The sequence below is a fragment of the Oenanthe melanoleuca genome, chromosome 6 (genome assembly GCF_029582105.1).
Source record: "Oenanthe melanoleuca isolate GR-GAL-2019-014 chromosome 6, OMel1.0, whole genome shotgun sequence".
In the NCBI taxonomy this organism is placed as follows: domain Eukaryota; kingdom Metazoa; phylum Chordata; class Aves; order Passeriformes; family Muscicapidae; genus Oenanthe; species Oenanthe melanoleuca.
The window spans coordinates 26,536,365-26,549,927 of NC_079340.1; the positions used below are offsets into that span (position 1 = coordinate 26,536,365).

Consider the following 13,563-nt stretch of genomic DNA (forward strand, 5'->3'; position numbering starts at 1 on the left):
ATCAGCTCTCCCCAGAGCATTGTGATCTCCTGTGTTGCTACTGGATTATCTCTGGTTAAAATTTGTCTAGATGCTTCCTCCCAGAAATGCTTCTAACTAAATACTGGAGAAACTCCTGACCTTCAAGTTGATATCCAGGTGTGTTCTTCCACATGATTCTACAGTGCTGGCCAAAGGAGAGGCTAACCTCAAAACTAGGATCAGGAATATTTCTGTTTGAGATCCAGGGAGAAAGTGCAGAGTTTGGAGGTCTAGTCCAGTGGTTAGGGGAGGTATTGGAGACCAGTGGCATCAAGCTGACTCCAGGAGCCCTGCTCCTGCTTGCTTCAGTTCCTGGGAGCTAATAAGCACCAGCTGCAGGAAACCTGAGCTGGAAAGCATTGTGCAGCTTTCCTTCTCTTTAAAAATATTCCTTTTTTTTTCCCCTTAGTGTGTTGATGTTTTTTATATGTGGTAGGACATCACTTGTAGGGCAATCTAGCAGCGAAAACAATGGTGTGACAAGGGGGCAGGTCCAGGTTGGACAGCAGAGCAGGAAACACCTGTGAGCTCAGTGCCATCCTCTCCTCCATGGCCTGCCCCAGCTGCTGGCCCTGGGTTAGAGCTTCTGCATGTGGAGTTTAGCTGCTTTTGACCAACTCTGAAAATTTGGGGAAGGTGTTTGTTTGCCCAGCCAGCACTCAGGAAAGTGGTGATTTGGGGGTGGCTGTTCAGAGCTGCTCCCAGCAGGTCTGTGCTTTGTGGGACCCTCTGGTTGTAGATGGAGGATGTGGATGTGTAGGAAGGTTCTTGGGTTTTTTTTTTTTTTTTTTTTTTGTTCCTTTCTACAGAAAAATCTGGGCCATTCAAATCATTTGCCTTTTCCCTTGTGCTGACAATTTAACAGCCTTTTTAAAAGCTTTGGTTTCTCTCAAGTACGCTCACCCCATACTTGTTTTAATTCTTGTGTGGAGGCCTGGAGCTTAACAATTATTTTGCTTAAGCTCTCTGAGACTTGCCATAAAACTTTTTTTTTTTTTTTAAATGCACACATGCTAATGATCCCCATCAGATCATATTGTTAAACAGGGAATAAAGTACTTGCACCACGATGACATTATTGTAAAAAAATGTTAAAAGCAGGCCAGCAGAGCCCATTTCAACAGTTTTGTTCTGAAATAATTTGCACAGATTTGTTAGAGTTAATTTGTTGAAAAGTTCAGTGTTTGTACAGGCAAGTCCTGATTTCCACACTGAGACACAAGAAGCAGGAGAGGAGCGAGCGGGTGTCCAGCGTTTGCAGGAGCAGGATGGTGGGAACTTTCCTTTCCTTTTACCCTTCTCCCCCTCCCAGCTGCCCTGTGCAGGAATGTAAAAGCAGTGTCAGGAGGCTGGGAAAGTCAGCTTTTAGATTTTTGTGGACTCCTTGCAAATCAGAGGAACTGTCTGGCTCAAATCTGCATTTAGGGCCAAGAGAAGAGGATTTCCTGCTATTTAGTTGCTTGAGGAAGGAAAGGATTTACCTCTGTGCTGCAGCAGGACTTAATTTTTCTCCTTTTTATTAAGAATATCGTAGCACAGGGCAGCAGTAGTGAGAGAAATCACAGCTTTCCCTCCTGTTCCCTAAGTGATGCAGCTCTCCCCCTGCCCAGGCATCCTCCTGCCATCTCCCAGCCCAGCAAGGGCTTGGCATGTCCCTCCAGTGTGGAAGAGAGAGCTGTGGAGGGGGTGGCTGCTGGCCACCATCTGGATCCAGTTAGCTCTCTCGGCAGTAGGGCTGAGTCTCATTTCCTCCAACCAGTAATGTTATATAGGCAGTGATCCTGCTCTGCCCTAACATAATTGAAAATTATGTGTATTGTAGACTCGCAGCGCTGAAATGTAGACTTGTAAAAATCTGTGGCTCAGGTAGCCTGTGGAGATTGAATTTGGCACACAATGAAGCTTTTATGTAAAGTAAGAATTATAAGCCACCACATCAATATTGTGTTACAGGCATGACAATTCTTGGATGAGGAGGCCTTGAGTCAGGCTCGTCACCTTAAACAATGCTAATATTTCATACTTTATCAACAGGGCTGGCATTTTGTAGCCAGCAAACTGGACTTTTTTTGCTTTTGCAAACATCCTGCTGTTGAAGCTGTGGGTTCACTAGCTTGGCATGGGCATTGGCTGTGGCCCCCTCTGCTTATATGACAGACAGAACATCTCTCCCTTGGCAGGGCTGATCTGGATCCTGGCCACTTGGTAGAGCTCATGGAAGTTACTTGTGCTTTGCTGCTTTCCCTTGGGTCTGGTTATTTTATTTTATTTTGTCTCCCACTGGTGTATTGTCCACTGGTAGGAATGGAAGCTGTCCATGCCTGTGCTTGTGTGCAAAACTGAGCCCTCTGGGTTTGGACTCTTCCTGCTGGGCTTCATGTGCATGTCCAAGAGAAGCTGTTTGTGCTTTAGCCTTTGCACTATAAGACTTCTTGGATCCTCTTTGCCAGGGGTGGGTAAAAGAAAGGCTTTACTGAGAATCCAGACTAAGGGTTTTAAAAGGAGCAAAACAAAGTGTAACAGTAAGATCTTCTGAAACGTTCATCTTGCCCTTAGGTCAGCCTGGTGTAGGAGCTGAAAGTATGCACTGAAACACGGGGCTGCTGTGGGATAGAGGTGGAGTGGGAGCAGCCATGCCTTCTTGCTCTGTTTCTTCTAATGGAATTTATTGCTAGTAAAAAAACAGCAGAACTGACAGTCCTGAAGGCTTTGTAATCCCTGCAATAATTACTGACTGGATGGGGTCTGCTGTGAGCTCAGCCCTGCTGCTCGTCAGTGCCTTGTCTGCCCTTGGGGCAGTCTCAGAGAAGCCCACGTGTTCCTCAGCCCCTGTTTTGGGACAGCTGCTGACCTGAGCTCCTCACAGGCTGTCCTGGTTGTAGGGATATTCCAGGGCTGCTTGTGACTGTGGAATGGTCAGGGAAAAACGAAGGTGATGAGTTTATTTTGTGGGTAATGGCTTGGTGACTGTTCCCTGAAAAGCCACTGAGCTATCATGCTCTTGTAGGGGCTGAAGCCTTGGCAATGGCAGCTTCTTGCTCTCCCCAAACCATTGAGGACTTTGAAGCAGAGTCATGTACATGTCCTGTGAGGACATGTTTTCTTTGGAAGAAGGGAAAAATACTTCACTGGTTGTCTGGAAAACCTGAGGTAGCCAATAGTATCTGTGACCCATCAGGACCCGTTCTGCAAATTCATGCACCCTCCTATGTGGTGGTGTTTCCATTACTGTCTAAGAAAACTATGGACTTTTGAAAATGTAGCAGTTGACTTGTTTAACAGTGCCATCTGAAAATCTGTAATGGTATCAGATTTCCCCTCAAGTTTGGAAGTTGGCTGTCAGTTTGGCTTAGGCTTTGGGTCCAAATTCTACACACTTGGGTTGCATTTTTGCACACTTCTTCGAAACCACAAAGGGTTAGAAAGTTGCTTTAACATCATCTCAACTTTAAAATTTATGTTGTGGTCACATATATTGAAGAGCAGGGATTTGATGCAAGTGATCAAATATCTGGAGGCTTACAATTGAGTCGTAAGAGTTAGAAATATTGCTTATGGGTTGTCTAGTTCTGGTTTGTTTGGGTTTTATTTCTTGTTTTTAAGAAGTGCTGAAACATTCTGGTCCACATTGCACAAATCCCAAATGTGAAAATGAATAAAAACAAGACTTCTTGGAACTTGTGGAACTCATATGGGGCACTAATCCAGAGTATGGGTTTGTTTATTTGCATTCCAGTAGCTCGGAAAACTCAGGCCCTCCAAGTGATGGGAATTGGTAACACATTCTCCTGCTGGCTTCTGCTTTCTGGGCACCTCAGTGCCCAGAGTCTTGCAGCAAACAGGCCTTGCATGTGAGCAAATGTTTTAGATAGTGATGTGCTGAAAGCATGGAACCAGATCTGCTTCCTTCCTTCGTGCACATTCAGATACAGCTTCCGTTCTTCGCCTGCAGTGGCACGGACTGTTTGTGGCTCTTTGAGATTACTCCTACTTTAAAAAAATAAAAAAAAAAAGAAAAGGAAGGAATGGATAAACATAACTATTTCTCTAGTAGGCATTTTCTAGGAATAGAACTCTCAGGTCAACCAGTGTCTAGTGCTAAACAGGAGCTGTGCACTGGCCTGATCTATGTGTGCAGCTGCTTTTCTTAATTCTGGGAGGGAGCTGAATGCATGTGGCTGTACACATTTTTTTCCAGCACTATACAGGGCTTTTAGAAGTCCCATATTAACCTGTATTAACTGGGACAGCACAGCACTGTGCAGAGAGAAAAACTTGGGCTGAAATTATATTTATATAATATACACAGCGCGGGAGTTTGTTTGGGATAACTAATTTCTCTGTGGACCTGCTTTGGTTCAGAAGCAATTCTGGTGCAGTGAGCTGAGGCTTTTCTTGCTTGTGAATCAGCACCCCCACATGCTGCAGACAGGGCACCTGTGTGTGCTCAGCCTGTCTGCTGGTGGCAGTGCCACGGAGAAGTTGTGGCTGACCCTGAGCCTGGGCTGTTTGACAGAAGATAAGCAAGAAGAAAATTCACAGTGTCTTCCAGAAATGGTGAAAAGTAGAGAAAACAGGTGCTAAGACCCAGCAGTCTTTCTGGGGCAGTGCTCTGTCTTTAGGGCTCATACAGCACTGGGGAGTTGGAGCAGTTGACTTGGTGCATTTGTTGAAAGAAGGCTGACAGATGACCCATTCAGTAATGAGATCATATTCTTAATTCATGATATGTTTTCCCTCTCCTGACACTGATATCCACCTTTTCCCTTGCCCCCATCCTCTCCATGCTTGTGAGATTTTGTTTCTTTGTGGGTTTTATTCTACTTCTAGATTTGCTATGACTAGTAAAATTAATGTAATACTGTCTTTGCAATCTGTTTTATTTTCTTATTCCTGAACTATAACACAGTGGTATGAAATCGTTAGTTCTGCACAGATTTTGTCTCCACAAACATATAAGGTTGTCTTAATTTTTTGTTTCAGTTCCTTGCATAAGTTTTAATTTATACTTTTTTATCCATGTTACCTAAGATTTGTTATTTTTTTTGCCTTTCTTTTCTGAACTCATTTTTCTTTTCCCATTTTTGTTTCCTCCATCCAGTATCTGCAGATGAAATGGCCACTGCTTGATGTTCAGGCAGGGAGCCTTCAGAGTAGACAAGCCCTCAAGGATGCTAGGTCTCCATCTCCAGCACACATTGTTGTAAGTAAACGCAGAAAGATGTTCTTCCTTTGTTTAAAACAAAAAAAGGCATTTGACATTAATGGCATTGGTTGTCATCAGTTTTCTTTTACACAGACCAAAGGAGAAATACCTCAAAACAAACAAATCCCTAACAAGCGTGTGGTAAAAGGAGGGAATACTTTTGTTATCACTGGGCTGTTTATGAAATTATCATCCATGTGCCTTGCAGGAGACCAGGGAGTCAAAAATGCTCTAAATTTACACACTGCAGAATTACATAGTGGCAGTGGAGTCCAGTCAGGCTGGTTTACACATCTGACAGTGTTGAAGTGAAGAGAGTGAAGAGACTGTCTGGAAAGCATTAGAAAAATCAAAACAAAAGCTATTCTATGTCCTTTACTTAAAGGAATCTTTTCTATTTGTAAAATCTTGGATGAGAGTTTGAGAGTCAGTCAGGATTTTTACCTGGGTGAAGGCTCAAAAGAGCCAAGCTCAACAAAGCACATGTTCCTTTATGTTGTGATAACTTCTCATTTAGTATAAACATTGTTATCAAATGTTTATTACTACCTGTAAAATATAAAACACTCTTTATAATGAATAGTATTTTAAAAAATATTTATTAGCTTCTAACTTAAATTTTCAATTCTGTTAATTCGTCTCTTGCTTCTGTTGTGAAAAAATGTTGAGTTTGCAGTGTTTAGTACTAATTTACATGAGAGTGGTTTGGGGGTTTATTTTACTTTCTAAACTAGCATCCATAGAGATCTATAAGGAAATGGTTTGTTAATGTGGTGATTTGCAAGAGAGGTGATATGCAATTGTCCATCCTCACACACAGCCAGTGTCAGTGCCAGCTATTGTTTAGGAGCACCTTACCTCTGACTATGCATCTGGCAGATTTACTTCTGGAGATTTTTAAAAAAACTTTTTTACAACCATTGGATGATAAGGTAAATACCAGGAAAAGAAACTGCTCATTCTTTACTTTTTGCTCTGTAATCTGCAGCTGACATAGCTGGTAGATCATCCAAGGACACATTGGTTTTGCTAAAAATCTCAAATCATACTAAACATTTTGAGGTTCTTCTTTTTCCATTGTCTGTTTAAACTGAGAATTGTCAGTCCATTGTGATATCATAATTCTTTATTTAAAAGGTAAAAAAGATTTGCTGTGTTTTAGAATCCATAGCTTCTAAACCATCCTTCAATCCATCAGAGAGCAATTGGAACAAGACTGGTATCTGCCCAGTTATCTAGCACTGGCTGCTTCACTTTTTCAGAACTACTTTGCTTTTCCTTCCTGTCCACTTGGGCTGTCACTGGAGGAAGAGATCAGAGAAAAGATGTCTGGCTGGTTAATCAGAAATCTACAGTCATCAAAACCTGCCATCATCTTACTCCTAATAAGAAATGAGCTAGAGAAACTTTCCTATTTTAATTCTTTTCTTCTCACTGCTGTGCTAGAGGACTGACACAGGGGGTGGGAATGTTCCTGGGGCTCATGCTGGAGTGGTGTCAGCTCCTGGGAAGAGATGGAGAGGGAGCAAGAGGCTTCTCCTGGTGCTTGCAGCTGGGGAGGGCAGGATGGGATCACCTAATCCACTGTCCCTGAGCCTGCTGCCCTGCAGGAGAGCAGACACTGCCTTTAAACCCCAAAACCCTATGGTGCTGGGGGTTGATTGGGGTCTTGGCTCCCCTGACTCTCTCCAGCCCTTCCACCCAGGTGTGGGCGAGGTGGAGATGAGTGGTCAACAAAATATCCAAAAAAGGGTTCAAAAATCACAATCATTTTGGAAAATGAAGCGAAACCTGCTTCCAGGGAGGCTGAGGTTGGTCTGCTTTGTGTTTTGACCATTTATGGGGTTCTTATGGGTCTCTTTAAAAGCTGTTTCACTCTGCTATTCAATAAAAAGCATATTTACCATAGCAACCACTTAGGCCATGAGGAACATATACTACCTCTGAGATGGAGGCCACCTTCCCAAAGAGCCACAGCTGGCATTTGTAATGTGATCTTTTGTGCTACTTACAATGTTGGAGGGAGAGGAGGAGGGAGGGAAGGGGGAGAGCAGTGGGTTTTTGGGAGGGGGGGGTTGGTTCTGGAAGGTTTAATGTTTATTTCTAGCAGCAAACTGTTTTGCCTTGTTCTGTTAAAATATATAAATAAGAGGCAGCTTTTTTCCACCCTTTTTCCTGGCACCAACCCCAGGCCACATTAATTTTGTGGAGTGAAAATGGTCTTTTTTTTTGGTAAATAAAGTTAGAGTGGGTAATGGCATTTGGGGGAGATAAAGTGGCTGCAGATGCCAGTTGGCCTGGGATGTGTCAGGCATCTCTGGTGTCCCCATTGCTGCTGCTGTGCCTGCCCACAGCACCTGGGACCTGGCTGCTCTTGCACAGGGCTCCACATCCACTTCTGCATTTGTGAAAGCACAATTCACCTTTTTGTGGAACGGTGAGGGGTGCTTCATGGGCATCCTGGTGTTTCTGTGCAAGTGTAGGGATAGAAACTGGTTCTCTATCCTGGTTGCTGTGTCTGGTCTACCCATCAAGTGTACCTATGCCAGTTTTTCATCTCCAAATCACTTGGGCTGCCCTGAAGATCTGTAGGAAAATGCTAACACCTGCAAATCACTTCTTATCTTTCCCCTATCTCTGAAATCAGGATTTGAGGCTAATCTTCATAGCTGGATTACAAAGAGAGGAAAGGAGAGTGTGGTGACTTGGGTTTCCCCCCTCCTTTTTTTTTTTTTCTTTTTTTCTTTCCCCCCCCCCCTTTCTCTTTTCTTCCTTCCCCCCCCCTTATTTTTTTTTCTTCCCTTTTTTAACACTCCTTCTTCTCAGTGCTTGGCTGTGACAGCCACAAGCTCTGTGTCAGCCTTTACTCCCTGCTCCAGTGAAACTCCCCTTAAGGAGTTCAGCTTAATGACTCAAGGCTGCATAACATGGCTGTCTGTAATGTCTTAAGTAAAATCTGTTCTGTTTGTCAGCCATCCTCCTTTCAGATTTGTTTAAGAACATTAAGTTAAGACTACAAAAATTGAAGCAAAAGACCAGCATGAATAATTTGGCTGGATTGCTGTCCCCAGTGCTGAGGGCTGGGTTAATACTGCTTTTTCATGGTGCTTGAGAGAGTCTCCAAGGCCCATAATGAGAAACAGAATATTAAACTGAAATTATGTTCAGTATGTCTTGTGGAAGGTACAGCATGAGGCTCCTTTTAAGACCAGTGCATTTATTTACATTTAGGTGCTTCACTCATCTGGCAAGACTATTTGCATCTTGCTCTGGCACAGTCATGCTGCTTATGTGTCCAAAGGTGAAAGAAAACTGGGGGAAAAATTGTTTTAATAGTACATTATTAAGCTTGCTAGGTCAAAATTTTGAATTCAGCCTGCAGATTGTACTATTATGAAGCTGGGATATTTTAAAAGTGTTTTTCATGGTTATTTCCCCTCTGTTTTTTTCTGACCTTTGATTTCATTGAAGGTATTAAGATTTTGTGAAGCAGTCCTAGCAGGAAGTTTTGGGTGTAAAGCAGAGCCCAGCTGGGTGCCTTGCTCTCAGGGGATGGGGTGCTGGTTGTGCTGGAGTCCCATGTGTGCACCTGGTCTGATCCACAGGTGTGCTGCCAGCATGGTGATAAGGGTGGGAGATGGGTGATGGAGGAGTGGGGATCTCACAGAAACATTTTCTGTTGCAGCCTGGGCAGGAAATGAGCAAGGTATGTCAGTGCTAGGATCTCTGAAATCTGCTCTCTGCAGAAAGCAAGCTCCTTTACAACATTTTTTATCTGTGTGCATTCCTACAACCTTAAGGAGAAAACCAGAGCTGTTCTTCCCTGCTCCCTGCAAAGGAAATACTCTGGCTCAGCCATACCCTGTTTTGGGGTCCAGTCCTGGGATCCTGCTCCTGCAGCCTGTGCAAAGACTTGCTTTTAGCTTCCTCTGTACCCAGCAAAAACATTCAGAACCCAAGATGATGGTGGCACAGTACAATATATTCCTTTTAAAACACTAAGGGCTTTAAAAAATTCCTGCATTTTGAAGTAAATGTCAATGTGAACCTCGGGGGGAGGACTTCCAGTACTTTTTGGCCTAATATGTAAGGAACACAGCCATATAGCAGACTGAATCACCAAAAACAAAGAATCACTGTGCAGCAGTGTATCTAATTTTTTGCTTTTTTTTTTGCTTTTTTTAAAAAAAAAAAAAAAGTAAAAATGTTTTTTCAAAACATAATGTGACAAGCAAAACTGAAGGCAAAACCATCTGAAACATACTGACTGTTCTCAGCCTCTTTGATGGGCAGGCATCTGGGACCTCTGGGTGGTTTGGAGAGATCAAGAGTTTTTTTTTCCCAGAGTGACTGGAGTTGAAGCTGCCCAGTCTGCCCTGCCTGTTCCCTAATTTTTTTGTCTCATGTGGTTTGTACTTCTGCATTTTAAATAAAAAACAAATGCTTACTAGTAGCAGTTAGGTTTATCTCCGATTTAAAAAAGCACCTACAGTGTCACTGCAGACAGGCTGGAAGTGGAGTGCATCCAGAAATGTGTATGTCCTGTATGTGTGGAGCCATAATCTTGTAACTTCCACTCACAGTGCTCTAAGAGGGCTTTTCAAGCTCTTGCTTTGCTTGTCTTTAATGTTTTGTTGTAGGGAGACTGTTCTTGCTCTGCAGAAACCTCTTGAGATGCTCATGGATCCCAGGCTGCCTGCAATCATGACAGGACACCCTCTTGTGTGCCTAGAGATCTGCAGGGTGATCAGGAGCACTGTGGTGTTGTGGGGAGGAGAATTTGGCTGGGCATCACTGAAATCAGTGCCTGGGATTGAGAGGGACACGTTGTGAGCTGTCCTGTGCCCAGTCAGTCCCTGGTGGCTGGTGGGTCATGGACCCAGCACTCAGATCCCTGAGACTCACTGCAGAAATACCCACACAGACTTAATTGGAAAGCTCCTTTAGTGACTCTCTCCTTTTTAAATACTCTATACTTTATTTGGCTAATTGCTCTGGCAATTGCAAAGTAAATAAAATGTTTCATTAATACATGCCCAAAAGTGTGCAAACATCTTGTCCTGAATTTTTGGAGCTTCTTGGAATTAAGCCACAGAACAAATTAAGCTTGCTGAGAATTTTGTGGCTGAATCTTTCACCACTAATTCCTTTTGATTTTTTGTTGGAGAGGGTTGTGTTTAAGAAAATTCTGTGTACAAAGCAGGATGTTTGGGGCTAAGTATAGAATTCACCTACCGGCAGCCCAATAAAATTCTTTTCGACAGGTTCCTATTAAACACACCCATTATATTCAGTGCCCATTAAATATGACTGGAACCTAGAGCTTGGTTTGTGTAGACAGCAGAAGAAATGTGGGCTCCTTGAAAGTAATTCACTTGGTAATTCGATATGTTTGCAAAATGGTTCAGAGTTTAGAGGACTGCTTCATGCCCTTTGTTTATTCTGTAACACAGTGTCCATCCTCTACAGCCCCCATTTCTGTACTGGAGGTAACTCCTCTGCTGTAATGCTGAGACTGAAGAAATGTGCAGGCTTGTACCTCTCACTGTGAAGTGAGCAGGAATTTAATGCTTCTGCAAACATCAGTCAGCACTAAGGCACCTTCAGAAGACACCTTGGGGCTGGATTGGCAGCTGGGATGAATTGTCATGCTTGGTTTAGTCAGGAGATCTGTGGGTAGCTCCAAGAACTCTGAGGTATTTGGATACAGGGATATTTCAGCTGTGAATAAATGCTGTAAAATGTATAGTACTGCCAACCCCAATTGTTCTAGGATCATGAGTCAGGCCTCAAAAGATCATGAGGATTTGTGGGGGGGTTTTGTGTGTTGTTTTTGTTTGTTTTCTGTTTCTTAAATAATACATTTTGTATTCTCTTTATTTGTTCTGTTTCCTGAGCCTGCAGGGTATACTCTGCTCAATCTCAAAGTTTTCTCTGTAGCAGTTTGTGAGCTTGCTGTGTGCTGTAAGTGGAGTTGAGGTTCTTCCCTAAACACTTGACTTCAAGGCTGCCATGCCTTGAAAAACAGCAAGTATTGCTAGACAGGCTGTAAAACTGTAGGAGTTAGCAACCCTAAGTGTTGCTGCAGGAGGAGGCAGCTGAGTAGGGGTGCTAGGATATGCTCAGCCCAATCAAAGCCTCATCTGTTGAGCATCCATTTCTTTTGAATCATCTGGTTTGACTTTGGGGGAGCCTGGTCCTTGGTGCTGGCAAAGGCTCTGATACTTACCTTGTGATGGGTGTCTGCAACATTTCCAGGCAGGGTCAGGCTTTCTGACATCACTGGGGATGGCTCAGCAGCTCCTCCTGAAGTAGCAGGTTTACAGCCATGGATATTGCAGTGAACCACCCACAGTTTTGGTTTCCTGAAGAGGCTGTGCAGTCTTCCATGTAAGTTGGAGCCTTGAGATTTGCCATTTTGGTTTGTTATGACACACCAAAGTATATCTCTCTCTGGCATATGAGTATTGAAGCTCTCTGGGTGAAGAGGAAGCAAGACAAAAGCTTGCTCATCACATCATCTTAAGAGAGATGTAGCTGTGCTGCCTTCAGTGTGGTTGGAACTGCACCTACAGCACGATTCCCTCTTGTATCTTTTGTTCATAAAATAACCCCTTAATGTGACACAAAAGGGATACCTAAATTCTGACCATACAACAATCCTGCAGAGAGCAACATTTTGAGAAACCTGCACAGGGAAGGTGGTTTGGGAGAGGATTTCAGCACGGAGGGGAGCGCAAGCAGCGCTTTGAATTCAGAGTTTTAAACCTTCCAGGGAAGCCAGAGGAATATTCTGGACTCCCACAACAGGGCAGTTTGCTCTGCTGGAGCATGCATGTTAAGTGAAGCTGGGGGGCCCACAGCTGGATGCCAGCAGGCTGTGAGCTCTGCGCAGCAGGGCGGCCGTGCCAGGCGATCGGGGCACGCAGCCGCTCCGTCCCCAGAGCCCCGGGCGGGCGCCAGGGCTGCAGCAGCACAGCCCGGCCCTGGCAGCGGGCAGGGAGCTGGGAGATGCTGCAGAGGCAGATGGGTGAGGCTGGCAGATCAAAGGGGATGTGTACCGAGGGTGGCAGGCTTGGCAGGGCCGCTCGCCGCGGGTCCTGCTCCCCGCGCACCCTGCCCGCAGCCGAGCTTGGGCCTGGATCCAGTCTGCAGCTTGGAGAAGTACTGAATAATGCAACCAGAGCCCGTGCTGACTGCAGCAGCAGCAGCCAGCATGTGTGGAGAAGGTTTAATGGGTATGATATGGCCCTGGCACTTATTTTTCTCCAAATTTCTAGAACCACAGTCTTCCCTTACCAGTACAGCTCTGGGCTTGTTGATGCAGGATGGAAAAGCCCAACTAGGCAGTGGAAGTGGCTGCCTCAGAATAACTATTCCTCATTATCTCTCCATGTGGCCACTCTCATTCAGCAGTAAGAGGTCCTTTGTGTGGTTTAGCTTAATCCGCTTTGGAAACGGATTAAGCTAAATCTCACAAAGGAACTCTTAGTGCTGAAAAACAGTGTCCACACGGAAAGATAATTCGAAATAGTTGTTCTGCCTTTTTCAATTCACACTCGAGCACAAAAACTTTCCTGTGCAGATGAGACTACTTGAATAGCAACCACCTATTTTCTGTCTAAACAAGGTCTGTGTGCTGTGTCCAGGTGCTCTAGTAAAGTATTTATTTGCATGTATTTTTCATTAAAAAGAAAGGAAGGAAGCTGGCATTGCTGGGCTCAGGACCATTTTTTTTGCCAATTTGCTCAAGCCCAGGATTATTGTGGTTTCATATGGTTTGGGATTAGATTATTAATGGGATGTTTTACTTTCTGGAATGTGTAGAAATTTCTGCTTTCTCCTGTGAAAGAAACTGCCTTGTAAGTAACCTCATAAAGAGAAGGAAGGATGCTTTCTGCTTTGCCAAATGCAGACCTGTCTGGCAAGGGCCAGACCCATTTTGGGAAGCCTTTGGGGAGTTAGAGATGTTATAAATAATGAGTGATGCTTTTGTAAAACAAGCTCCCACCCCTAATCTCTCCTCAATCAGTGTTCTGTGCCTACTTTCACAAAAGGAAGCTAGAAATAATTTTCAAACAGATTTTGGGTTTGAATATGCAGTGGGCTGGTGACAGGGGGCTGCTTCCAGGGGAACTTACTTGGAAACTTTGCTCCAAGTGAGTGTCTGTACCTAACAGACACCTGTGAGTAAAGTCCCTGAGCACTTTACCAAGGTGGGGAAGCATTGCTCACTCCTCTGTTTCACCAGTGTGCCCAGAAAAGATGCTAAGTAACTTTCCCCAAGTTGATTTTAAGAAAATGATGATTTCCACATCTGGATTTTAGAGGCAAGC

At 44.0% G+C, this 13,563-nt stretch overlaps 1 protein-coding gene across 16 annotated transcripts in view; it reads left to right on the forward strand.

Annotated features, from left to right (window-relative positions):
- Nucleotides 1-13,563, forward strand: part of TCF7L2 (transcription factor 7 like 2) — a 173,001-nt gene that overhangs the window by 57,534 nt on the left and 101,904 nt on the right. For all 16 annotated transcript variants that reach the window (XM_056494554.1, XM_056494555.1, XM_056494564.1 and 13 more), the window contains exon 4: nucleotides 5,123-5,224. In XM_056494554.1, coding sequence (XP_056350529.1) covers nucleotides 5,123-5,224 — 102 coding nt within the window. The remainder of the gene's footprint in view (nucleotides 1-5,122; nucleotides 5,225-13,563) is intronic.